The sequence below is a fragment of the Phoca vitulina genome, unplaced genomic scaffold, assembly GCF_004348235.1.
Source record: "Phoca vitulina isolate PV1807 unplaced genomic scaffold, GSC_HSeal_1.0 scaffold28, whole genome shotgun sequence".
Lineage (NCBI taxonomy): Eukaryota > Metazoa > Chordata > Mammalia > Carnivora > Phocidae > Phoca > Phoca vitulina.
This window is the reverse complement of record NW_022589731.1, coordinates 26,761,845-26,788,539: the sequence shown is the minus strand read 5'-3', so window position 1 is coordinate 26,788,539 and position 26,695 is coordinate 26,761,845. Positions and strand designations below refer to the sequence as shown.

Below are 26,695 nucleotides of genomic sequence, written 5' to 3'. Positions count from 1 at the left end.
CCGGTGAATAGGAATGCTATTAGCTGTTGTATATTAATCTTTTATTCAGCAACATTGCTCAGTTTCCCTTCCGTTCCAACAATCACGGATTCTCTCTGATGATTTGTGAGCAAGGACTATTTGTTCAGGTTCGTTTCTTCCTCACAATCTTTACCTTTTCTCTCCTTGTTTGTTCTGTCTTGTTGCAGCGCCAGGTGTTCTGGCTCCACGTGGAACGACGGAGCCTGGTTCTGAGGACACGGCTTGTGGGGAGGGCAGCCGCGGACGTGCCTGAAACGTGACCTTCTGATCGACGTGAAGCAGGGTAAGTAAAAACAGTGAGGTCAAAGATGACCCAAGCCTTGGTGAAAGAAACTGGAGCGGGCAGTTTTTCCAAGAGGAGTGGGCTCTGGTGGGAAACCAGTAACCGGGATGAAACTGCCGCATGGACTGCCTGTGGGGTGTCCACATGGGGACGCCCCACAGGCAGAAGGCTGGCGGGTCTGAGGTTCAGGGTCAACGTCTGAGTAGGAAGGGACATTTGAGCTGTCTGTGCAGGTCGATACCAGCAGCAGTGGGAACGCCGAGGGGGGCGTCTCATCTGAGGGCTGAGCCCTGGGGCACTGCACCAACATGGCGCCTCGGCCAAGAGAGGAGCGCTGGCCAGGGCGAAGGGAGAGATGAGCGCAGGGCGTTTCTGGTCTAAGTGGTGAATCACTTTCAGAGATTTTCCCTGCATTCTTGGCATCCACCTGGCAGGCCCATGATGCGTGTTTTCACACGCTGTTGGAGTCTGCTCCTGATACCGTTTAGCAGTTTTAGTTCCCAACCTCGTCTCTGTTCTCGGCACCCCAGGGAAATGATTCTCTGCCAAGTCTTCAGTAGCGCTCCACTCACAAATGCAGAGGACACTTCACGACCCCTGCATTCTCAGCAGCAGAGATCACCTGCCCTTCCCTCCTCCTTTAGTTCCAGGTTTCAGTACTAGGGTCCGCCCCTCTGGGCACTCGTCCTCCTCCTCCAGGTGACGGCACACGGCGTCTGCTTGGGGTCCCCGTGAAGCCTTCTCCCTCCTCCCCTTTGTGGGGGCCTCACCCCTCCCATCTTCCAGCGGGCAGCTCCCACATGCACAGCACTGGGCCTTCCCTCGAAGGCCGGCCTCGGGGTCAGGGGTGGACTCCCACGTGGACTTCTCATGTGGAGCCCAGTCTCTCCCGACTTGGGACAGTACTGTACCACTTACCCTCCTGCCCCCTGGAAACTGAGGGTCGCTCTGGATCCTCCAGCTGCTTCCCCGCCACCATGTCTCACCCGCACACATCCTTTCTGTCCGTGAAATCCACACGCTACCTTTAACCCTGCACTTCCCTCCGTTCTCACGGCCCCACGCTGCTGCAGCCCCCTCAGCCTCTTCACCTGGCGCCGGGTGGCCTTTTAAGACTAGAATCTGACCCCGTCACTCTGCTCCTCGGTCACAGCCAGCACATGGGTCCCCCCCGGCCCACTCCTGCGCGTTTCCAGGCCCCACCCCAGATCACCCAGCCCCGGCCACACCGGCACTCGGGCCCGGAAAAGGCTGAGTTCTGCCATCGTCAGGGCCTTTACCTGCTTTGCCTTCCCCATTTCAGCTTCTCACACACGACCCCCTACCACTGCAGGTCTCCAAGGAAAGGCTGCCTCCTTTGAGCAGCCCTCCCTGACTGCTCAAGCAGAGCCCTGGTGGCCCCAGCACAGCCCCACCCTGTCGCAGGGCTGCTCATTCTGGCTGCTTGCTTGTTTCCTTCCCAGGAGGGGGGAAGCTCCTGGTTGGTGTTCTCGTCACCCGAGTCCCCAGCTCAACACCTGGCACACACCAGCAACCCAACAAAGCCTGGTTAAGGACGGGGTGCAGAGATGCACCTGCAGGGCTGACTGCTGAGCAGTTCAAGACCCAACACACAGGACTTTTACTCTGGTTTCAAAGGACAACCTAACGCATCGCTTCCACCGCCTCCAAGAAGCTGAGCGAGGCTGCAAAAAATCACACACTTTTTGTCAACAAGGCGAACAGCTCTTTCACGAGCAAGCCCATGCTCCTGGTTTTACAACAATTTAATAGATTGAGTAATAAATCAAGGCAAAGCTACTATAACATTCATTAGATTATAAACAATAATAAATGAAACAAAGCTTTTGTTTAAATCAACGTACAGCTTCACTGATCTCTTCCTGTATAATAAACTGGTGGACAGCCACTCTAATTGGGTGGGGGGCATCACTGCCCACGTCCCCCAGCCTCACCCAGGAGGGCAGCACGTGGGAACGGCTGCACTTAGCACGTCACTGTCACGAGTGCTGTCCTCTCTCAAAGCGGCTTTGTAACCCTCTGAAATGAGAGCTGACTTTGTAACCCTCTCAAATGAGAGCTGACTTACGTACAAAGTCCTGACTTTCCAATTTCAGCTCCTGGGGCTAAACATGAAATGACGGCACAAAGGTGTCCCCCCGTCTGACCCTCACTGCAAGCCCCTCTCCAGGCCGGCTGCCCACTCGAGAGATGCACGGATAATTTCATCTTGTCTGCCGTCCAACAGCCAGCATTAGAAGTTAATTAAATTGGTTGTCCATTGTGTTCATCTACTTACAGAGGTAACGATATTCTGCTCCTGAATTAAAGAGCGTTTTATAAAGCTTGCACCATGGGAGCTGGCATGCTGAGCACTGGGTGCTGAGCCCTGTCACAGCCCCTGCCGGCAGTGTCCCCAATTAGGCCGTCCAGCGAGGGGCCGGGTGGAGCACAAGTCATCCTGACAGGAGGCTAAATGCTCCGCGCTGTTAATATCTCGTGTGGCTACGATAAATCCCCCCAGATAAATACGCCTGTTGGCCTTTCCTACGACCACCGCGAGGAGCTAGTGCAACGTGAGGAGACGGGCCGCCTGGAGGGAGCGGGGTGAGGGCGCGGAAGGCACAGCGAGGGTAATGCCCGAGCCCTGCATGCAGGGGACACTTGGTAGCACAGCTGACCTGGGAGGCAAGGCAGCGGCCCTTGAGCGGACTCAGGCGTCCACTCAGGCACCCAGTCCCTGCGCGGACGGCACCTTCTCTGCCGCATGGTCTTGGGCGACCGAAAGGTCCCGAGGACTGAATGGCCTGAAGCGTGGGGGACAGTGACGGTGCTTCACACAAAGGGCCAGCTTCTGACCACAGAGGCTCCGTCCCCGGGAAGCCCTGGCACAGTGGTGCAAGCATGGGGAGGCACCCCAGGGCAAGGCCAGGGTGTCCGCCAGGGGGCCGGGGCAGGGCGGGCGCCTGAGATGGGGTCTCTGCAGAGAAGGTGTCCAGCTTGCAATGGCTGGACTCCACGGCAGACACGAGAAGACAGCTGGACGCCCGGATCTGCAGTCCAGGACAGAGGTTGGGGAGCAGATGTAAATGGGGGTGCATGACATGTGGACGGCCGACGCCAAAGATGCTGAGCTTGCCAAGGAGGGACCAGACCAGAGCAAAGGACGGGGCCGACGACTGGACCCAGGACCACCATTAGGGAGGGACTGGGAGCAGGTGAAAGAGTCAACACAGAGACTGCCAAGTGGGGGTCAGTGAGGACAAGGAGAAGTTGTGGGGACGTGGAGGTCAGTGGGGACCCAGGGATCAGGGGGGACATGGGGTGGTCAGTGGGACACGGTGTGGCACAGAGTGGTCAGTGTGGGGACCAGGGGCAGGTGGTATCTCGGAGGGGAGAGGGGAGGAGGGAGCACGGGGACCGACCCCCCGCCTCCACACTCAGAGGTCAGAGGTGATGTGCGCTGCCATATCGAACGGTCAACATGGAAGAAATTCTGGCTCTCGAGGCTCCTCACACGTGAGAGACGGGCAGCCCCACCCCTGAGCCGTGGAGCGGCAGCGTCCCAGGAAGGTAGAGGTGCCCGAGAGCGGCTGGAGGCTGCAGAAGATGTGGAAAAGCCCATGTCCTGCTTCTCCTCCCTGCCGCCTGCACCCGATGGGCCGTGGTGGTGGGGACGTGCCGCCCACTTCGGATGCGCGCAGAGTGCTCCGAGGACGCGGCCAGGCCAGGCTCCTCCAGGCCCAGCACACTCAGACCTTCCTTTCCAAAAGGGAAATCCTACGGACTCTCCCGACGGAACAGGTTTCACAAGCCAATGCCCCACAACAGGCGGGAAAAGGCAGTCGACTCCTCGTGCGCGGTCTTACTTGGGGGGAAGGGAGGCGGGCAGAGAAGCCCACGTGCATGATGGAGCCCCCACCGTGAGCCATCCCCGTGATGGCAGCGAGCACCCCAGGGCACATTTTAATTCACTCACCTCTGTATTTCTCTCTCAAAATGAGATTTGTTTGCAATATAGATACACTTTTTGATAATATTTTGCAAACTGAAAGTTTCAATAATGAGCAAAGAAAAATACCAGCCTTAAAATAACCAGCTTTAATTACAAAATTTATTAAGTCATTTTTTTCATGTCTAAGTGATTAGAAATATAAATCAATAAACTTTTATGCCAATTAAATTATGTGGAGCATTTACATCATAATCAAAACAGCTCTGACTTTTATCTTTTCTCTTCAAAAATCATTAGCTTTTCAATTACAATTTCACCCTTACAGCGTTCTGGAGAAATCGGTTATGTGCATTATGGATAGAGGATAATTAAAGTCAAATGCACTTTAAGAGTCAAATGCAAGCTGTTTACAAAATACCTTCTGCCATTAGGGAAGCTTGGGGCATATAAAACGCTACTGAAAGACTTAATTGATTTTTAAATTTCAATTATATTGCGAATGCCATCTACTTCTGTTCCAAATAATTTAACTCAGTCCCTGTTGCACAGAAATGCTGAACAGCTGTTGCATTCTGCAAAGGGTATGCCTTCCCACCGGGCCGAGACTTGGAGCCTCGCAGACCTCGTCATTTTTACTGTTTTCCACGTCACGAAGCCCTGGGAACGCGGACTGGCGGGGACTGGCGGGGACTGGCACAGCGCCGGCCAAGTGCCGACCCCTTCCCTTCCGTGTGCCCCGTGCTCGCGTGGGTCTCTGTCTCCCCACCACTGCTCTGGCCTCCGTCCTGCAAGCCTGGACGCTTCTCCGTCTGCATGAAGAACGTCCTCCAGGACTCGCCGCCTCCTGTGTGGGTCTGCCGGCAACACATCCTTTATGGCTCCGTTTGAACCCACACGCGCACGGCCCGAATTCCCGGCAGGCATGTCCACTGGACGCAGAAGTCCACAGCCCCCGGGGCCGCTGTGTCTGCCGTCTGTTTAACTGCGGTCTTTCTCGGTGCTGCACCTCCTTCCCCATCACAGCTTGTAAATGTCCTGCGTGTCTCTGGTCGTGCTCAGAGTTACCCTCATCTCTCTGGCTCATCAGGACTCTTGAATCTGTGTGCTGAGGTCTTGCACACATTGGAAAATTGTCATTTATTATCTCATCAAAAATGACTTCTTAAAACAAACGAGTTCTGGTTCATGTCTCAGCTTCGTCCTCGGGCTCCGACCTCACGTGCATCAGGCCTTGCTCCCCATCCTTTCATCTCCGCGGCTCGTTGCAGTGCTTCCTTCTGGCTTATGTGTGCGGTTCATACGTCAGTAGAGCCTCAGTTCACCCTTCTGTAAAACGGGGCTAACTACCCAATTCTTTGCACATGAAGGTCACGAGGGATAACAGAACCCTGTGTCTGTCAGAGAAACCACTCGAACACGTAGCTCTCCTGCTGTGTCCCCTCCCCGGATTAGGGTCCGTCAGCTCTCAGAACACCTTTCTTAAGTGTTAAAACCCAGCATTTACGATCGCCCTCTACATCGATATGCGCGGCCCTGATGGTCACCCCGCCTTCTTCCACTGAGTCCTCTCCTGGGTGAGCAGGTCCTGGGGCTGCAGCATGGGGCTCCCACCTGGCGATGGCCTCTTCATGGTCTGGGGGCCTCCGTCAGTCACGGGGCTGCTGCACATGTGACATGGGAAGATAATCGTGCTTCCCAGGGTCGCTCAGAGCACCCAGGACGAGGCTCTAACAGTTTGATGGTAACGATCGTTCCTGTTAGGCGATGCCTCGACTGTTTCCTCCTACCCCGGTGCCCTTATCACGCTACACGAGGTGAGGACAGCTTCAAACGTGCCCAGGCTGACCCTAGAGGGAAAGGCACAGTTGGGATGGGCGTGCCAGCCACGGGAGGCTTTCTGCTCCCACGGCAGAGAGGCCGAAGCCTCACTGTTCAAACACCGCTCAGTCCCCTCCCTGGCTGAGTCTGACGCCCCTCCCCCGGCCAGGCGGAGGCCACAGCACGCCAAGAGCCCTAAGTGAGCACCCGCCACCATGCGCTCCCGCAGCCCCACCAGGAAGAGGCAGGTGAAGGAGCCAGATCCAGCGCACCCCGCATTTCACGTCGCGGGGCGGCCAGCTGGCCACTCAGACTTCCCACAATCTGAAAGACAGGCCTCGTCTCCCTCTCTCTCTTCTGAGGCCAAATCACGGAGGCCCTTACGGGAAAAGCTCTCCCCCACTAATGGCCTTGATATGAATTACGCCTGTGGACAAAGCCCACGGAGCAGTGGCGCCCAGCCTGGCCCCTGCGTGCACCCCCCGCCGCGGGCGCTGCAGCCTGACCACCGGAAGAGCTGCATCACTTCCCGGAAACAGGAAGGGAGAGACCCGGGTGTCCCCAGGACAGTCAGACTGACGGCAGCTGTGGCGTCCAGGGTCTCCTCCACAAAAACAGGGACATGCTGGCACGTGCGTCTGCTGTGGGGAGACTCTGCACCAGGAAAAACCGACGGCTGGGCACACACCTGCTGGAACCCTCTAGAAGGCCAGTGGGACGTGAGTCCCACACCACTGCCAGTGTGAGGCCCCTCCCTGCATGGGCCTCCTCAGTGACCACAGACCCACAGCGTCCGGCGGTCCAGGGTCACTGAGCTGTGCTGGCAGGAACGACAGCCGGCCAGGAGGGCCGGGCACACGCACAGCGTGGTGGGCGAGTCTGACGCACGGGGCGGGCCAGCAGGGGACACGGGGGCCCCGTGGCCCAGGGCTGGCAGAAGACAGATCGGAGAGGAGCAGGGCTTCTCCAGGAAGGATTTGGGAGCCTGGGGATTTGCCGATGCAGGTCCAGAGACCCAGCAGGGCTCAGGGGCCACGGCCGGAGAGGCTGCGGGGGCGGCAGGCACTGCTGGGACAGAAACGGGCGCAACAGCACAAGCACCGGGCTGTGCGGACAGGAAGGGGGGCACGGTGCTCAGGGACACGGAGGGCAGGCCTTCCTGCGTGGAAACCAGCCACGTGTGCAGAGTATGACTGGAGCCACGTGTGGTCTGCAGCATGCGGCCGGCCACGTCGGGAACCACGCCTGACCGGGTGCAGGGCAGGCACGGAGAGCCAGGCCCAGGTGACTGAGGAAAGGGCACTGTGCATGGCACGCCCGCTCGCAGCAGGGGAGGAGGCTGCACAAGGCTGCTCTAGAAGGCCAGGACCCTAACTTCCCTGTCCTGATCGTCTCAAGTGCCCAAGGCCCACACTCCTGCCTGGGAACTCCAGGTGCCGGCCAATGGGCCGGGCCACACCCCCCACGCTCATCCATCTCCGGTCACGGCCACAACACTCTGCCTGAAGCCCGCCAGCATCTGAGAGCGGCCGGCTGTCACTGTCGCCCTGCTTCCAAGGAAAAGGCTGAGCCGGACCGAGCACGGCCATCTGTCCCCAGGAGTGTCCTCCATGGGAATCGCTATTTCTACTTTATACAACAGAGGTCACCGAGGCTCCCTCTCATCCTCCGTGAAGATGTCCTGGCAGGTCTAAAAGGACAAGGTTAAGAAAAAATGCACGTCCGTTTCCCCGCACATGAACCTGCAAGGGCAGCAGACGGGAGCGCCTCGGGAGCGTGGTGCCCACTCTCCTGCTTGCCCAGGACCACGTACTCTGGGCCATCCTGCATCTCAGGCTCCCTGGCTATCACCAGGGAGATCATGGTCAGGTTTGCAGAACGATCCGAGCGAAGAGCAGGTGCCCAGTGAGTCTTGGTGGGGCTGCATCTGAGCACAGCTGTTTTCAAAGGAGAATGGGAATCGCAAGGGACGCGGACCACGGAGCTACTGAACAATGAGTAAAATGGACACCACGCTTTCAAGTCTCAGGGAGGAGAAATGGCAGGTCCTCCGAAGACTGGGTACAGATCCGCGTTCCACTCGAGGAGAAACACCAGCATGTTTTCATTTTCCTGATCGTGTTATAATTAAATCTCCAGCCGCCATTTAAAATAAAGCCATTATGGACAGTGATCAAGAATTTCATCATTCCCTGCTGAGCGATAAAATCAATCACCTACGTTTTTATTATGTCAGCCCCACGGAGTAAGATGGTTTGAGGTGAAAAGATCCAATGCACTGTGATAGGAGCCAGAAGCGTGCCGCGGGTGCCCACGTGCCCCACCCACGGCCTGGGCACACTCTCGGGCAGGCTCTGCCCGGTGTTGGCAGGAGAAGCTGAAGGGGAGCTCAAGAGAGGCGGAAATGTAAGTCCCGTGTCACTCTGTCTAAAGAAGGGCCCGGCCACACGTAAGCCTGGGATTTGCCTTTGGAATTTTTCAGGAGTGAAGCGAGGCGTGGCCCGGCCCCCCACCTCCCGCTCCCGGCACATGGCCACCCCAAAGGGCCCACTGACGCCAGTGCCTTAGAAAAACTGAATAATTTTGTTTGATGTTACCTAGAAATAAGGAAAAATAACAAATACTTACAAAAGTTACACCTGAAAAATCTGCACTCAAACTTCTGTTCAATGTACTTAGCAAAAAGGTCAACGCTCGGAATTTGCTGGATAAATAAATGTTGGTAAGGCGGATGAATCACCGGAGAATTGGTGCATGGCAGCGAATGAATAACCTGCGGACGCTTCCCAAACCCCATTATTTCCCCTTTTCCAAGAGCCCGAGATTCATGTCCCCGCATGCCGCCAGTTCATTACCGAGAAATGCCATCCCTCTTCCGGCTCTCGCTGGGCGGCACTCGGCCCCTCGAGGACCCTTAATGTTTAATTCCCCATCATCCGCTCCACTGAACAGCTTAATCTCTGCTTGTGTGATCAATACTATATCAGTGTAAATTAAAATGACAATTTTAAAGTAATTAAGCCTGTTAATGCTCGATTCAAATGTCATTATTTGCACAAGGGATTGAGGAGAAATTACATGGTGTCCACGGTGACAGGAAGACCGCTGTGCCTCCTCGCTCCTGTTGCGTGGGGACTGGAGGCTTTAGCAAAGCAGATTACCTCTGCCTCGCCCTGCCAGGGCACCTATCCAATTTCTAAAGAGGATAACGCAATTTGATAAATTTAATTCCAGCTACAAACTCAGTTACTGGGATAACACATGAAAACGGGGAGACTCTGAATGAGGCCCACATTTCTAAAAATACAGTCAGCTCCGGAAGGAGTACAATAGTTATGGTCTGATTTGATTTGTTCTCTCTCTTTCGAAAACCCTTTAAATAATTATGGTGGCTGGAAGAACAGCCAACATTCATTAAATAGACCAGCTCTAACCCAAGAGGGGCTGTGGCTCAGTCACGGCGGCTCACCGTGGAAACGCCTGCCATCGTGAGCCAGAGACGCGCACGGTCACATCATTGCATCACCCGGTCTCATAAAACAGACCAGACAGCTCCACCGCCCAACAAAACCTCGGCCTTGCCCAGCACCGGCAGGTCTGGCCCCAGCTGGGAAAGCTGAACCCGCATTTGTGTTCCGAGCCACGGGGCTGGGCGGGGATGAAGAGAAAGAAGACGAAACCTAGTCATCTGTGGATCGCCTGGACCCTTCACCGAAGCGCCGGCGCCGGGACACGGGGCTGCCAGGCTGTGGGACCAGCACTCCGGCCCAGGCACTTCTCCACCTGATCCTGTGCAGCGGGGCACGCGCTGTGGACGGTCTGCACCCCAGCACTCGCGGGCCCAGGGGACAGCTGCAACGGCAGGACCTCATCCATTAGATGCGCAATAAAAATTGACAACCCAACATTAATTTCAAGATGAAGAGCAAAGTGTAACAATTTCCGTTTGAAAGATGTTTCAGCGCTGTGCGGCCAACCCTTCAGGGTTTTCTCGGACCACCGGAGACTTGGGTCCCTGCAGAGGGTGGCCAGAGGGGGCAGGACAGCCGTCCCACGGGCTGGGGCTCTGCCTACCCGCTTTCTACTGACGCGTTTTGGGTGCTTCACTTGTCCAGACTTCAGGTCTCCTGCCGGGGAGGGTGGTGTGCGGTTGGCAGGACCGCACCTCGTCACATGCACATGGAAAAGGCCTCATCCGCTACCTGCCTCCCGTGTGGAGCCACGTCCACGCACCGGAGGCCCTGCCGGCAGATCGTGGGGCCGACTGCACCTCTGGGCGCTGGAGACACAAACACCCCGAGTATAAACGATTTCCCACGTTCACAGACGAGACACTAGGTAAGAATTAATGATGCATGAACGACTAATCACAACATGGAGGAGAACAGTGAACAAAAATGAGGCATACGATGATTTGATTTTAAGGCAAATGTGGTAAGGGAATAACATGGTTATGACATTCTTCCTTTCCAACGAGGAAAACAATTACACACAACGCAAGAAACCCCAAATCTCAATGCTACTTTTCTTTGTAATAATTAAAAATCAGATCTCCTGAAAGGTTACAAATACAAAATAGAGGAGGAAATGTGGAATAAACTGACTTTTCAAAGGGTATTTTCACGCACCTCAGAGGCAGTTTTCCTGCGTTCTAGAGGCACGTGTCCCCTCAAGATGTGAGCGATTCGGGAGGATGTGTCCCGGGTGACAGGAAACCGGGTCTGCTTCGTCAGCCTTTTTTGAAAACACTGGAAAATCCACAAGGAACACTGCGTCATGGCTAAGCCCAGCTGAGGGGCCTGGTGCTCAAGGGGCCCATCGTGGGGATCCGCGGGAGGCCGCGTGGCCCTGGGCTGCTGGGCCCTTGAGCAGCACCAGCCTGCGAGTGACGGCCCCCGCCTCATGGCAGAGGACGCGGGACCCCCGCGCCGACACATCCATCAACACAGCAAACAGGAAGCAGCACGGTGTGGACGGGAGCAAGTCTAATAAATCCAAAAAGGATGCGATCCGAACACATCACCTGCCGGGCACATTCCCTGCTGACGCGGGAAACCCGCGGCCACCGCATGTTTGCACATGTGGGCAGCAGGATTCACCAACGGGACCAGCAGACGGGTCGACAACGCCGCCCTGGGCCACCACCTCCCGGGACCCGGTGCCGAGGACACCAGCCGTCAGGGGCCAAATGCAGTTATGGTCGAGCAGCCAGGCACGAGACGCCCGCAACCCCTCTCGGGAAAACCTGCTTCTCGCCCCCCTCAGGACGGGACAGCGACTGGCGCGCCGCCGACCCCGCCCTGAACCGTCAACCCAGAGGGCTGGTCCGGACCTCCATCAGCCTGAGCATAACGAATCGGCGCCACCCGCTGGGAAGGCCGCACCAGGTGCTGCAGGGCAGAGTCCTGCCCGCCTCGGAGCGCAGGGCAGTCAAGCCCCTTTCTCCTCCCTGGGCCCCGCGACTCCTCCGGAGCAGGACTCTCGTGCACTCTGGGCTGCTGGGAAAACCCGTGTGCAGGATGTTGCTCTCGTCCCCGCTGGGGCAGTGAACATGGACCTGCAGGGAGGCCATGGCCGGTGCGAGCAGAGGCAAGGGCACCGAGGAGCCCACGGACCTGCTGGAGAAGAAGCTGCTCCCGGGCTCCCGGAGTGAAACGTCGCTCGAGGCCAAGTGAGCGGGACAACAAGCCAGACTGTGAATCACCCGTGACTATTTTGTTATGTTCACTGCTTCACTGATTTTCTGTCAAAAAATGCTAACAAGCAGGAAAGTCCTTAAGAGCTTTACAATTTTTCAGTTTGTTCACCAATACATTTCGAGCGGCGTATTTGTTTCCTGGGCTGCGTGTGACACGGCCCTCGATCACGCCTGTCTGCGCCTGATGGATCGGCCGGCCACGAGGCGCCTGCTCCGGATTCCCACCGGGGAAAGCCAGACATGCACGGAGGAAGGGGCTGCTTGCACGGGCGGGGACCCCCAGGCTCATGCTGCCTGGACCCTGCGGGGAGCCAGACACACTGGCCACCCGCTCAGATCTGACCCAGGCAGGGCTCTGGGAAAAGGACAAGGGACTGCCCAGCCGCTCGGAGGCCCTTCATCAGGGAATCACGTGCAGTCCTGCTCTGACACCCGGCATGCGCAGGCATTTCAAAAGGGGGGGCAGCCCGGATGGCGAGGAGGCACGAGGCCAGGGCAGCTGCGTGACCAGCCTGTGGGGGTGGAGGGAGCCCCCCCACGGGCGCTTCTTCCCTGTCCCTTCCCACACCCCGCCCCCAAGCAGACCCCGTGCCCGCTGCTCACAGGGAGAAGGCCACTGCAGGTGGCCGTGTGCACACAGGCCCACACGTGACTGCCCTCTGAACAGACTGGGCCACCCCCGTCCCCGAGCACCCAGTCCAGCAGGAGTCCAGATCCCAGACGTGGGGGGCGCTCTCACAGACACCCTGCTATACTGGACGCACCTGCCGGCGCCGCCCTGCTTCAGGTCCCCTAAGGAGAGCTGCTGGCCAGAAGGTGTGGCGCCCAGACACACGGGGCGAGGACAGGCCACAGCTGGGACCATGCACTCAGACCGGGACGCACGAATGCAGGAATCTGGCCCGCGGAGATGTACACCGTGTGCCTGGCTGGGCCGTGAGGGACCCCTGCGGCACATGGCGCACCCCCCAGGCCCAAAGTTCATGGTTAGGAAGGGCGGACAGACACAGAACAAGACAGCGGCAACGCAGGAGTGGGTGGGATGGAGGAAGGGGCTCCACGGAGAGCCAGGGGTCTAGCTCACTCAAGACGGGAAGCGATGTGTGTCTGTAACCGGCACACGGCACATCTGTGAGCTGATGGCCAGCTGTGAGCTGGAAGACTGCACCTGCCTGCCTCAAGTACCCAGAAGTGGACTGATGTCACCCTTCCATTCACAGTCAATACGGCTTTATTTAACCTCAAGAACACCTTTCCAATTTCATATTGATAGTATCTGCACAGCGTGTATATGAACCAGACGGTAATTCACCCTCTGCTGCTGCTTCTCCTGGAATGTTCTGTTCCTTAATCGTAAGACACGACCAGTATCTGCCCGTAGCCTTTATGTGAAGTCAGCTTGTGATGCAGACATTTCCCTTTTCAGCTAAACCCTCTGACGTCCGGCCACCCGGCCATCCACCGCATGGCCAGATTTTGTGGTGGTGTTATCAGTGCACAGCTGGCGTTCACAAAATGGCACAGGTCGTCCGTGTGCTCGCACATGAGGTCTGCTGTGTCCACACAGCCGGGAGGCTGTCACCACGGTCAGGAGCGCCAACACGTCCATGGCTCCTGGCGTCCCTGTCCCCGGAAACCACTGATCTGCTTTGTACAGATTAGTTTGCATTTTCAAGACCATCATATCAGCGGAATCCTGCAGAACGATCTCTGTGCTATTCAGCCCATTTCCGACTGCTGAGCAGGACGGCAGCTTGTCCACTGGCCTACGGGTGGGTGTTCTCACGTGGTACTCGTCCTTGCTGGACAGGTTCCTTCACTTCTCTCAAGCAGACTCCTGGGAGCGGACGGGCCGGATCACGCGGTCGATGTATTTTAACTCTCTAAGAAACTGCTACAGTGTTTTCCCATGTGGCTGGGACCCACATTTCCCCCCCAGCCCCAGCCGAGGCCCCAGCTCTTCCACGGCCTCCCCAGCACTGCATACGGTCCGTGAGTTTGTGACCTGCGATGAACAACACGGCGTTCCACTGCCTTGCTCTAATAACTAATGGTGTTGCGGACCTTTTCATGTGCCTGTTTGCAGTTTCCATATCTTATGTGGTAAAGTGTCTGTTCAGATCTTTCAAAAATTCAGTTGTTTGTCTGGCTAGCACTAAGTTGTAAGAGTTCTTTATATGTAGTACTCCAGATAAAACTCCTTTGTCAGATATAATTTGCAAACATTTTCTCTCTGGCTGTGAATTGCCTGGTTTTGTGTCTTTTGAAGAACATGTTTTTTCATTTTGATGAATTGCAACAGATTAACTTTTCTTTCACAATAGTTTGTGGTTTTTGTGTCATATTTAAGGAATCTTTAGCAAAGCTGAGGTCACTAAGATTTTCTACTATGTGTTCTTGTAGGAATTTATAGTTTTAGCTCTCACACTAGGTCTATCGTCTGTTTAGAATTAAGTTTTCATAAGCTGTGAAATAAGGGCTGACTTTTTTACATGCGGCCATCTAATTGTCATAGTTCCACTTCTGAAATGATCGCCCCCCACACACACCCTGGGCTGCCCGACACCCTGTCAAATCCAGTGATGGGCCTACTCCTGGGCTCTCCACTCTGGCCCACGGTCTGTTTATGTGGGTTTACATCAGTGCTACTCTGTCTTGACGATTACAGATTTATAATAAGTCTTAATCAGACAGTGTAAGCCCTCACTTTGGCTAATCAAAATCCTTTATATGTCCACCTAAATTTTAGAACCAGTTTCTCAACTTCCACCAAAAAAGGTCTGCTCAGATTTCAACTGGTATCTACATCAATGTGGGAAAAGTAACATCTAAATAGTACTGAGTTCTCCAACCCTTGAACATGGTACATCTCTCCATTTATTTAGATTTTCTTCGGTTTCTCTCAGTGATGTGTTGTAGTGTTCAGTACACAGGTCTTGCATATCTTTGGCCTAATTTATTCCTAAATATTTCATATTTTGATGCTGTTATAAATGGTAATGTTATTTAAATTTCAAATTCCAACTGAATCATTTATAAGCTGATAGCTTATAAGCCAAAACTACATGACCAGATTGTTAAAACATAAATAAAATACTTTTACATTAGCCAATCCCTTCTGACTATTCATGTAAGCACTTCACTCTGCATTTTTTTCTCCTAAAGGAGACTTTGTTCTCATTACTTTCAATGTAGTCAATTCAGTAAAACTGATCTTAATCTTTAAAGAATTTATACTAGGCTCTGGACTGTGTTTTTAAAAGTATAGCACAAGGGGGTGCAGATACGCATTTGGGGGCACAGTGTGATTTGGCTGGAGCGAAAGGGCGTATGTAGGGGAGAAATGCGAGTTTTACTCTAGGACAGGTCCATTCTGTCTAGCTTCCCCACCCAGCTAAGATACAGAAATCTGCACTATCTTCCACCCTCCGGGTTTGGTCCCACTTCTCTTTAGTGTTCATGAGGGCACACCCCCTGGATGGTTCGTGCTTAGAAGAAGGAAGCAGAGTCCACCCTGTACTTATTTCAACAAGAACGTCAAAGCTAGATCTGATGGTCTTTTAAATCTGGAACAACCCATCTACCCTTCTCTGCTTTTCCATAGCTCTGATAACCTCACTTCTTTTCCCCTAACTGCAATGGCTCCCCATTGACCATCTAATCTCCTTCAAATCCTTTGCCTGATGCTCAAAAGGTCATCAGGGTTTGAGCCTCTTCTGTCACTGCCAATCTTTCTGACAGCCTGGGCTCAGCTGGCTGAACTACTCCTGCCCACTCCTCACAGATCCACATGCCACCTCCCTCTCACCACCTCCTCCTCTTGCCAGAAGTCTTCTTTGAGGTCATCATGAAGAGAAGGAATCTCTGACCTCTAAGTTTTTTTTCTTTCTTTTTAAGTGGATAAAAAAAAATAAAAATCACAGTTCTTCAAGGCTTATTATGAAAAACAGCAGTTCCCTGATCCTTTCAATTTTCTCTTCCCCAGAGAAAATTACTTTCTTTTACTTATTTTCTTTTGGTATTTACCTCCATATCACTAAAACTTGTTTTGTTACTTCCTGATTTTCTAGTTTTTAACATTAAGTGTGGAAGAGAATGATTTAATTCCCTTACACTGCCTTTCCTCTTCACTCACATGTCACACACATGCATCCCTGATCCCCCATCCTCCGGATATAAACACACTTTTACTCGAATTAATAATCAGTGTATCACCATAACTTTAGAAATGTTCTTCATAATAGAAGAATATTGTGACTGCCTTTCCTTTCTTCAACAGCTGTTTGTTTTTCCTGCAGTTCATTATTGCCTTCTTTTTACGTTAACCAAGTTCTTTATGTATGTTATCATCATTCATCCACACACTCTGTACATCTCATCTCAGGATGTCTCAGCACATCAGAAAACCTATCAATTGCACCTTCTTGGAGAATTCTCTTAGAAGCTGAACCAGCTTCCTTAACTGCTCACCTGCCTAGTACATGGTTACCCTCCTGGGCTCTATCTTCATTCCTGACCTGGGGATTCCCTTGAGAGTTGGGGCTCAGGCCTCACACACAGGAGCACACTGGTGTTTCCAGAGCTGGATGGAAAGGGCATCGTGTCCAAGAAGCAGAGTAAAGCCCTCTGCAGACTTCTGGTCATGGTGGAGATGACCCCCATGCATGTGTGAACTCTCTGCTACATATGTCAAGGGAGCTGCTATGTTCAAATTCCCTCTGCTTCCGATGTTTCCTGGATCCTGTGCCCACTTTTTTGGATATACTACCTCATGACAGAGCTTCTTGACAAAGGGCGCTGGGGACATAATTTTTTCAGATCTTACATATCTGACATGCTCTTTTCATTTTTCCCTGTTTGCAAGCTTACAGATTGGCCTAGTGGGAATTCCGTGTGGTAATTTCTGGATGCCAGATGTTGAGGACATTGTTCCTGTCCGTCATCTGTCATTTCCAGTGCTACACTGGAAAGAGGGTGCCACTTGGGTTCTAACTCCTTTGGCTAGAACTTGCCCTTCCCTGTCTTCCTTCAGAGTTGCCCTGCAGCTGGGTCTTTATGCCCCCACCAGGTAGGGCATGGCCTTGGGGGGGCAGGTGAGGGGGGGCTGTCCAGAATCATGTGCTCCACAGCTGGCAGCAGGCCATCCACAAAGGGGCCCAGGAGGTGCAGATCCGTGTCTACTGCAGCCTCCATGCACACACCAGTGCCCAACCTGGAATGCTTTCTCGTCCTTCCTTCCATGGGTCACTCCTGCTCATCCTTCAGGTTCAGATGAAACATCACCTCCTCAGAGCAGCCTGTTCATGACTCCCATACCATTAGGCCCCTGGGGTGCTCTTCACACTTGGAAACTGCACACTTGTGGACTTTTGCCCTGAGTCTACATGCTCCACGGGGGCAGAGAACTTGAGGGTGTGTCATGTCACGTGTAGCGTGGTCACATGGGACACGCCACAGGTCATGGTTGAGTGTCATGTGTAAGCACTGGCTCCCCGGAGTCTGTACACTCCAGGACAAGGAGCACGAGGGCGTTGTGTGTGGTGCCATTAGGTGTTGTGCATTGTGTACCATGCTGTGTGGAGCCCAGCTGCCAGTGCAGGACCGTGCTGTGCCCCACCCGGCCGTGGGAGGGAGCTGCTGGACTTCCCTCCTCCTGCTTCCCATGATGAAATGAAGCTAAGGACCAGCTGGCCCACTGGGAGCTGAGAGTCTGGGCAGGCCATGTGGACACAGAGGTGGCCAGGTGACCCAATTTCTTGGTGCCCTAGGTTCCACGCCTGCCCTCAGGCGCCCTCTCTCAGGAGAAAATGAGCCCCTATCCCGTTTCTGCCATGCCTACCGCAGTGCAGAACATGTGTGCACAGGGCAGGGCCTGACTGAGATTTGCAGAGGGAGTGAACCTATATGTCTCAGCTCACTGCTGACGTGGGGCTGCAGTTCCAGATTTTGGCCGAATCTGAACACGGTTGTCCTTCAAAACTCAACTTTTTGAATCAGCGCTGAGGACACACTCCATACGGATTTATCAGCGTGCTGCTGACCAGGGCCCCGCCTTCCTCACAGAGGAAGAGGACCTCTGCACACAATCCACAGCTGGATGACCACACCAGCCCCCGAAGCTGAGACCGTGGCAGCTCTTTGCCTCTCCAGTTCTGGATTCTTCTAAGGGAACTCTTTCATTTGAGAGAGAGAGAGAGGGCGCATGTGCACACTCGAGCCAGGGGAGGGGCAGAGGGCGAGGGAGAGAAGCAGACTCCCTGCTGAGCACAGAGCCCAACACAGGGCTTGATCTCATGATCCTGAGATAATGACCTGAGCCAAAAACCAAGAGTCAGATGCTTAACTGAGCCACCCAAGCACCCCTAAGGGAACTCTCTTTTTTAGAACTGTGTGTACTTAATGTGTATGACGTGATGATCTGAGGTGCCTTTCTCAGCTCCTCCTTGTCCTGGCGGAGGCCCCAGGCCATAATGGAGGCCCTCTCTATGCCCATCAGCCTAGAGTGTGGGCTCCCAAGGCAGAGGGCAGGTGTGACCACCCACTGGCACCAGCCCCGCACAAAGAGCACACCGCCCACGTTCCTGCAGCCAAACAGAAAGGCTTTAAGTCACCTTCATGCCTGGGAAGCCAGACCACGCCCTCTGCTGAGAAGAGCAGACCCCGGTTCTTAAGAAGGAGGCCAACTCATGGTCTCAACGGTCTGCATCAGCTGAAGCACAAACAGGACCCTGGCCTTGGCATTCCCATAGCGGCTGCCCTGGGACAACCCTCTCTTGGTCCCTGGGGAGGAAATGGAGTGGCAGCACTCTGAAACTTCTTAATGCAGGCAACAAGCGTCCCATGTGCGTTTAGAGGGTGCACCATCCTTCTAAAACATGTGTTCTTGTCTGAAACGTCCCTAGAGGCAGACACAGTATCCAGAGCAAAGAGAAATGCCAGAAAATGGCATATGGTCAGAAAACAGGACTCTAGGACTAGACACTCATGGATATCTGGCACTCAGAGACAAGCTCTCTGCTGGGGAGTGGTCATCTCAGTGCCTGGGGAGCTGGCCATGTCTCCAGGAGAATGGGGCTCCTCCTACCTCCTGCCCAAAACCCTAGAGCAGGGAGACATTCCCAACAGGGCCAATGTGCCACACAAGGACCCCTCCATCCCGCCAGTTGGTTGGCCCTTACCATATCCACCTCATTCCACCCCTGCTCCTGAATCAGGTTGGAGAAAAGCAGTTCCTTCCTCCACAACCCCCGTCCCTCCCAGACAGGCCCGTCTGTGCCCCGGCTGGCGGCCTTCCTTCCTGTCGGCATACCAGCCTGCCTCAGAAATGTCCGTCCAACTCCTGGACCTGTTCTGACTTCAGCCAATCAGAACCCCAGGCCCTTGTGTGAGGCACAGAAGGAGTCTCTCTGCCCTGGGTTCCAATCTGTGTGACCACAGAGGAGCCTCTGCCTCCTCCATCCAGTGGGGACCATGGGTCACATGCAGGTCTGGTGGGAGGCCTTTTGTTGAGTGCGCCGACCAGAGCCAGCCCAGGCCCTGCAACCCCCTTGCTATGACCTCGCAGCATTAACAACAGACAGCATGTGCAGAAAACACTGGGCCGCTGCTTCTCATGGCTCAGGAGCAGGGCACCAAGCAGGTGCATGCCAGGCCCTCCTGGAGGACGATGTGGGGCACACAAAGTGCAGACCTGGGCAGGGATGGCTGGCATCCCCTGACAGTCCCAGGGACAGGACCCCTTCTTCCTGCCGCCCCCAGGGTCCAGCCTGGGGTCCTCTGTGCCTGGCTGCTTGTCATTCCGGACACCAGTGAGTGGGAAATGGGTCACAGGGAACCCTGACTCCTGGGGCAGCAAGACGTGCTGTTGGCCATGAGCCCTGTTTTAAGTCCTAAGTCTTCCCACAAACAGCCCCCCAGAAATGGCCATCCCCCCATTTCCTGTGTCCTTCCCCAGCTGCCCCTGGCACCCACACCTCCCATTCTCCTGGAAGGCCACGTGGATCCACACTGTGTGGCCACGGGGACTGGGCCAGAGTTTTGGGGGCTCCTGAAATCCTTTCCTCCAGAGGCACACAGTCGCCCCATGCCCACCAAGAACCACAGCACCTGAGACTCCAGCCTGCCCACCACACCTGGCTCAGCCGCAGGCCACTGGTGCACCCCTGGGCTCGTGGCCCTGTAGGTACAGGTGTTTACAGAGGTCGGGAGGGTCTGCTGTGGCCGGGCACACCCGCGGCCTGGACACACCCAGCGTCTCCTCAGAACGCACGGAGCCAGATAAAATTAACCTTGTGGCAACCATCCTCCCCCACTCAATAGCCCCACGCCACCTCATCTGTTAGAGGCAAATAAAAAAGTCAAGCCTAAATGTATAAAAAATTATGATAGAAGCCCTAAATAAGGCAGGGACTGCAAGCTTATTGAGTCAAAAATCAATCAATCAATGAGCGAGTGGATCAGGAGCACCTCATAAGCCCCAAAGAAATAATTTGCCCAAACACTGGGATTTAACAGTGGAAGACCAAATTTCAACACTTTTAGGAAGTAAATAATGAAAAATCAATTCAAAGAAAAAACAGATCAAGAACCCTGGACCCTGACGTGCCGACACATTTATTGCTGAGACCGTTTCTCGGCTGACCCGAAAACTTCGGGAGGTGTTTATTTACTTTCAGCACCTTCCAGAGATCAATATTTTTAATTTGGATCCGAGTTATTATTTTTCACATCACAGCAGCGGGGAGCGGAGTAAAGTGGCTCATATTTTAGTGCTAAAAAGATCGATATGACAGCTTCACCTTCAGCGCGGGCCCCCGCCGCCGCCGGGCCGCACATCACTGTGTCCCGCGGGGCTGCAGGTGCCGCCGAGGGGAGCGGGTCGTTACTGCCAGCAGAGCAGACGGGGTGATTTAGCTGAGCGCAGAGGGCCCGGTGCCCTCGGAAAACCAATCTTGCTTCTCGCACTCCATCAGGCCTGTCTGGCCCCCAGGCAGGGCGCGGAGGCCAGGCACAGCCGTGGGGAGGGGAGCCTCTGCCGGAGCAGATCAGTTCCCTCATCAGAAATGCATTTCCTTCCTTCCCCTTCCTCAGATCAAAGAACATCAGTAAACTCCATTAACTTTCCATAAATTTCCCCTAAAATCTTACTCAGGAGAGCAGAGACAGGATGAGGGGGCTGGCCGTGGGGGGAGCATCTCCTCTAGGAGCACACCTTCCGGCCCCCCCTCTCCACAGGCACTAGGGCCACCGAGGGGCTGGGAGGGGCCCGGACCAGAGGGAAGGAAGACAGCATCCCCTAGCCCTCCAGCAGATCCGGGTCCAGTGGCAGGCAGGCCCCCCACTGAGGGACGCCCAGACCCTCCCAGAAAAGCGAGTCCAAGGTCAGCATGGAGCCCTTGGGGCCTGTGCACCCCTGTGAAGACTCTCCTCTCGGCAGTGCAAAACACAACACAGGGTTGGGGATGAGGCAGGAGCCCCCAAAACAGGGAGCGGAAAGAAGTAAGAAGGAGCAGTTTGTTGGTGACCAGCAGTCGAGATGTCCCGGGACCAAAAGCCATGAGTGTGGGCACCAGAGTGGGAGTGTGGGAATGCACCACTAGGCCAGGAGCCAACCCCTCCTAGGTGTGGACGGGGCCCTCCCGGGGTGGACAGGGCCCTCCTGGGGTGGACGGAGCCTTCCAGGGATGGATGGGGCCCTCCCGGGGTGGATGGGACCCTCCCAGGGTGGATGGGGCCCTCCTGGCGTGGATGGGACCCTCCCGGGGTGGACGGAGCCCTCCTGGGGTGGACAGAGCCCTCCTGGGGTGGATGGGATCCTCCCGGGGTGGACGGGGCCCTCCAGGCCCCAGGGCCTGCCCCCACGCTGCATGATCTCACTACAGGGGGGATGGCCAAAGCAGCCACTGGACTTCCCTGGCACAGGGTGGGTTTGTGAAGCAAAACTTTTAGGCCAGGGAGGGAGAGATGCCTCCTGCAGAGGAGTCTTCAGGGGGCACCTGCAGTCTCCTCCCCGGCTTCCCCTGCACACAACGAAGCCATGCTCCCAGGATACCACGGCGACCTCACAGAAAAGAAACTCACCCGTGCACCTCTTTCCAGGAACCAAATCGGCCAAGGGCTGCAGGTGCTGGCTGGGACATCATGGGCGGCAAAGGCGTCTGGTCTCCCCACTGTGGGCTCGGAGCCCGGGGAGCCTGCCCCACAGCCCGCACACCTTCCTGGGGCCTCTAGGTGATGCCAAGCTCCCGCTGCCAAAGGACGCAGACACGACTCTGGCTTCAGACGCCTTTGCCCAGAAAGAACCCCACTTTTAGAGCTTCGAGGAGAAGTCAGCTTGCACGTGTGAAGGTGACCCTGCGGTCACAAGACGCGCTCCACTGACCCCGTGTGCTCTGGGTGCGGCGAGGCCCCGAGGACGAGTGTCCAGCTCTGGCCGGCCACTGCCTGGGAGCATTCACAGCCCTTCAAAGCCTCCGAGGGGCCCACAACTTGTGGCCCAGTGAGACGGCGTCCCTCCCGGGCTGCCGGCCGTGCACACACCAGCCCAGCGCCAACAAGGATGGCCTGTGCCATCCTGCCTGCACCTGCCTGCCCCCAAGGGCATGTCTGCTCTGCTCGGCAGACGCAATACCGGGTCTGGGCCCAGCTGCCGCACACACATGTCTGGGGCCGCGGCCACACAAGAGGCCCCGGCTGAGGTGGTGTGGTGTCCGTGCTGCCCTCCTGCGGCAGACGTGGCCCGGGTGGCCCGTGGGGGCGGCCCCTCACTCTTCCCTGCCTGGCCTCCTGCGAGGCCGGGGTTTCAGAGGCCTTGTGGGGTCCTGGCCCCGGCTGTCCCCACGCCCTGCAGCCTGGAGCCAGGGTGCCCACTGCCTCCAGCTTCTCCACCAAAACACAGCCTGATCTGTGCTGACCACTGAGCTGGTGCTGCAGAGAGAAAGCCACTGAGTGAGCCCGCTCACCCGCAGCCTTACGTTTAAGAGTGCCGCTGTCCCAGAAACCCAGGGGCTCCCCGGGGACTTGGCACCGGCCTGCACCTCCTTGCAGTGGCCCCTGCCACGGTGTGTGGGATGCCCGGGCCAGCCGGCATGTCCTGCTTCGGGAGCCCCCCCATCCTCCTCTTTCTCCCCCTCGCAGGTCACCCACTGAGGGCAGGACGGGGTCGCTGGGGCAGGGAAGGGACCATGGGGGTGGCCTCTGGTCGTGCCTCCTTGGGGCCTTCACCGGCGGGAGAGGCCTGGAATTCTCACGGGTAAATGAGCCTGCTCTGCCCCTCCCTCGGGCCTGCCCGTCACGCAAACGAGCAGGACAGGGACGCTCACCCCCGCCCGCAGTGAAGCAAGACGAGGAAATTATACCAAAATAAATCTGTAATTTCTTCCTCATTTAGCCATTTCTGAGGCCAAAGTATAGGAAAGCCGTTACCTTCACATCCCCTATTGACATTCTGGCTTTTCAGGTGGTAAGTGATGTGTTTTCTATGTTCCTCCTGTGAAATGAGACACAATTCCTGTGCTATCAGGTCTCCGATCAATAGACACTCGGAAGGCCTGGAAAACTTCACCGGCCACTACCTGTGTCACGGCCCGTGTGGCTGTGCCCTGGGCTGCTGCGAAGTCGACCGTGACCGATGGTGGGGCGCCTGAGAATCCAGGTGGAGCGTCCCAGTAGGCCAATCCTGGAAGGCTTCCTGTGGGAAGCATTTCAGAGCATTTTAGGAATCCAGGTGCAGCCCGCAGCGGTGGATGCTCGCGATGATCCAGACGGCAGCAGGTCCCTCCCAGCAGGTGCAGAGCTCCATGTGTCCTCTAAGGACCCTCCTCCCTAAGCCTGGACCCCTGGACAGGCGAGGCCTCGTGGCAGCCCTGCACACCTCCTGCACGTGGGCCAGGGGACCCGAGTGCCCAGGTCCCAGGAAGCCGGCACGGTCTGGAGAGTCCCACCTACCTTGGAGCCCATGCTTGTAACAGCAGGTATACGAATCATCTTTACACGTCACGCGCCTGACTCTAACACTCCTCTGCGTGGACTCAATCACTGACCCCAGGGACATACGGAGGGGGTGTGGCAATGTCCTCACACAAGACAGCAGGGGCGGGGGCGCGGGCAGGAGCGCACATGAACGGGTGATGGTCCTTCGGGGGAAGGAGGGCCCCACGGAAGGGGAGGAGGCCGTGTGCAGCAGGAGAAGGGCGTGCACATGGAGGGCAGGGCCGGGGGTTCGCCGGCGCTGGAGGAGGGAACGGGCAGGACATGCGGCAAGGTGGCTACCACCTCCTCCCAGAAGACGGGCACCGCTGGGTCTCCATCCACGGGGAGCGACACCCCAATGACGGTGATGCCTGCCTCCTCCTGCCCGCCCACATTTTATGCGTGTTCTATGAGGCGTGGGCATCCCAGGGATCCCGCAGACACTGAGGACCAGCCAGGGGTGCCGAGCGTTGGCCCCTGGCTTCTCCACCAGATGCTGCAGTGTCCCCAGCGACCTCCAGTCTGTCCCCAGCATGAACTGTGGGTCACGTGGCATCCCACCACACAGTGCCTGGGAGGGACCCGGGAGCAGGCAGCCAGTGGACGGCCTCCGGGGGTCCAGTCCCACTTGGAGGGGCACCTCCTGGTCTCCTCTTCGGCCAGTCCTGATGCAGCACCAGCAACGATGACCTTTGGTCCCACTACCTGGTGTTCCTTTTCTACGTGGCAAGAACAGGACAAGAGTGCCTTCGAACTGCTATGGATTAACTCTGGAACATCTGGGTTCTTTGTGGGCAAATCCAAAAGCCTTAACAGGAGGTTACGAGCTCAGAGCCTGCCGGGATACGAAGGACTCAGCATTCTGTTGTGGAAAACACCCCGCTCAGGGACAGGGCGATCAGGGCATCCGTCTGCCCCGCGTTCAATCAAGCAGCGGCCCGCAAGGTCCGGGCCTCTCGGGCAGCCCCAGGCAGACGTCCAGGCACCTTGGGGGCAAGCCCCCTTCCTCGTGGGTCTTTCTTTGCTGCCATGTGGCTTCCAGCACACCCCTGCCCCTGCCTTCCCCCCACCTCGCCCCTGCCTTGCCCTGGATGAGTCCATCTCAAAATGTGGGGGCCCCAGGCCCGATCCGTGGTCTTCAACAAATCTAAACCCCGACAGGCTCCCATTCTGTCTTCCCTTGAGCTCATACCGGCGCACCCACAGCCACGGACCCCACGGGGAGGGACGAAGGGCATCCATGTCTCATGCACAACTAAATCCTGGCTCTCCCGTCCCCAAGACCCCGACTCGTTCACGGACTCAGAGCACGTTTACTGAGCACCCAGGATATGCGGCCCGACTCCAGGCCCTCGGCCAGAACAGGCAGGCAGGGCGACAATCAGGGTTTGGGGGGTGCAGGGCAGTGGAGAGCCAGAAATGAGGTTACCAGCAGGAGTACCTCCAGGCCAGCCACCGTAGGACGCAAGGGCTTGAGGGCACCCAGGGGCCCCCACCCCGGATGTGGCACGCAAGTCCCAGCCCACCCGTCCAGCTCACACGTGGCTGTGCGGACGCCCCAGGCCAGGGTCCTCAGTCTGCCCCGAGGGACGTCCACATGAGTCCCGTGGACAGGACGGGGCCCCGCCTTCCGGAGCCCGGCCGCGCCCTGAAGAAGCCGACTTCCGGTGTGGACTTTCCAGGAGAAATGCAAACAGGCGATGACCGGGCCAGGCTGCTGGTGGGATGAAGTGAGCCTCCTGCCTCAGTAAATGGCCCCCCAGCATGATTCTTACGAGCAAACAAAATTTAACGTAATCAATGTTGTTTTAAGTCCAAAAAAGCCCTGTGAGCACCTGAACCAAAAGCCCAAGACACCAAATGCTACTTTGGCGCCATCTCCTGGTGACACGAAGCATTTGTGGGCTCCTGCCTCAGCCTGCAGGATGCCCCACTGAGCCCCCAGGTCGAGTCCCCCCAGGCCCAGAGCCCCCCCCAGCTCAGAGGCTCCCTCAGGCTGCATTCTACTCCAGGCCACAGGCCCCCCTAGATCCAGAGCACCCCCAGGTGGAGCCCCATGGACCAGGCCGCAGCCCCCACGCTTCTGCCGCATGGAGGATCCCCACGGCCCAGGCCCCCATGCTTCTGCGGCACCGCGGACCCCCACGGTCACGCTCACAGACCAGGTGCAGCTTCAGGTTCAACCTCTTTCTGGGAACAGACCACTATTTTCTGATCACTATTAATACCTGTGACAGCATTTATGTACAAGACAAATTCATTTCAATTTCCTTTTTCAATTAATGGCCTATTATTTGAACCACACTCAGCTAAAAATACTGCTCCATTACTATTAATCTTGTAAAAAATTAAATTTTCCTCCCTCTGACAGCCAGAGGCCACAGGCTGGGGCGGGAGGGTGCCCACACAGCCAGGGCAGCCCGGCCCTGCCCAGGACTCTGGGGGTGCAGACTCCCCTCTACCGGGATGTCCAGAGGCCCCCAGCACACAGCACGCTGAGGCACGGTGCGCCAGGGGCCGCGGGTCAAGCAGGATTTCATCGCAAACCATCAGCATCTTCCTTACGAGCTGGGATGATAGACACGCACGGACTTCTGTGCCAACTCAGGGATGAGCTCCAGCGTCTGGAGCATCAGCGACCATTTCCCACCCGCCAAACATGACCATCTGGTTACCCACTGGCCATTAACATGCCTCACACGGGACTGTGGCTGCGGGGAGACCCCACACCCCTGCCGGAAGACAGGGACCCTGGAAGGAAAGCCAGGCCACAGCACTGTGGGGCCGGGAGAACGCCCACCCCCGCAGCAGGCAGCCAACCCCTCTGGCCCATCCCCCCAAAACCGTGGGGGCATGGGCCAGACACGGCCGCGGGGGCTCCCACACCGTGCGGTTCCCCCCCCCCGCAGCAGACACAGCCGCGGGGGCTCCCACACCGTGCGGTTCCCCC

At 56.4% G+C, this 26,695-nt stretch overlaps 1 protein-coding gene across 3 annotated transcripts in view; it reads right to left on the bottom strand.

Annotated features, from left to right (window-relative positions):
* The window catches only part of INPP5A (inositol polyphosphate-5-phosphatase A), a 173,131-nt gene that overhangs the window by 69,648 nt on the left and 76,788 nt on the right, over positions 1 to 26,695 (bottom strand). For 2 of the 3 annotated variants that reach the window (XM_032423024.1, XM_032423023.1), the window contains exon 5: positions 10,706 to 10,825. The exons of the other annotated variant lie outside the window; for it this stretch is intronic. In XM_032423024.1, the coding sequence (XP_032278915.1) occupies positions 10,706 to 10,825 (120 nt within the window). The remainder of the gene's footprint in view (positions 1 to 10,705; positions 10,826 to 26,695) is intronic. 3 annotated transcript variants of the gene reach the window in all.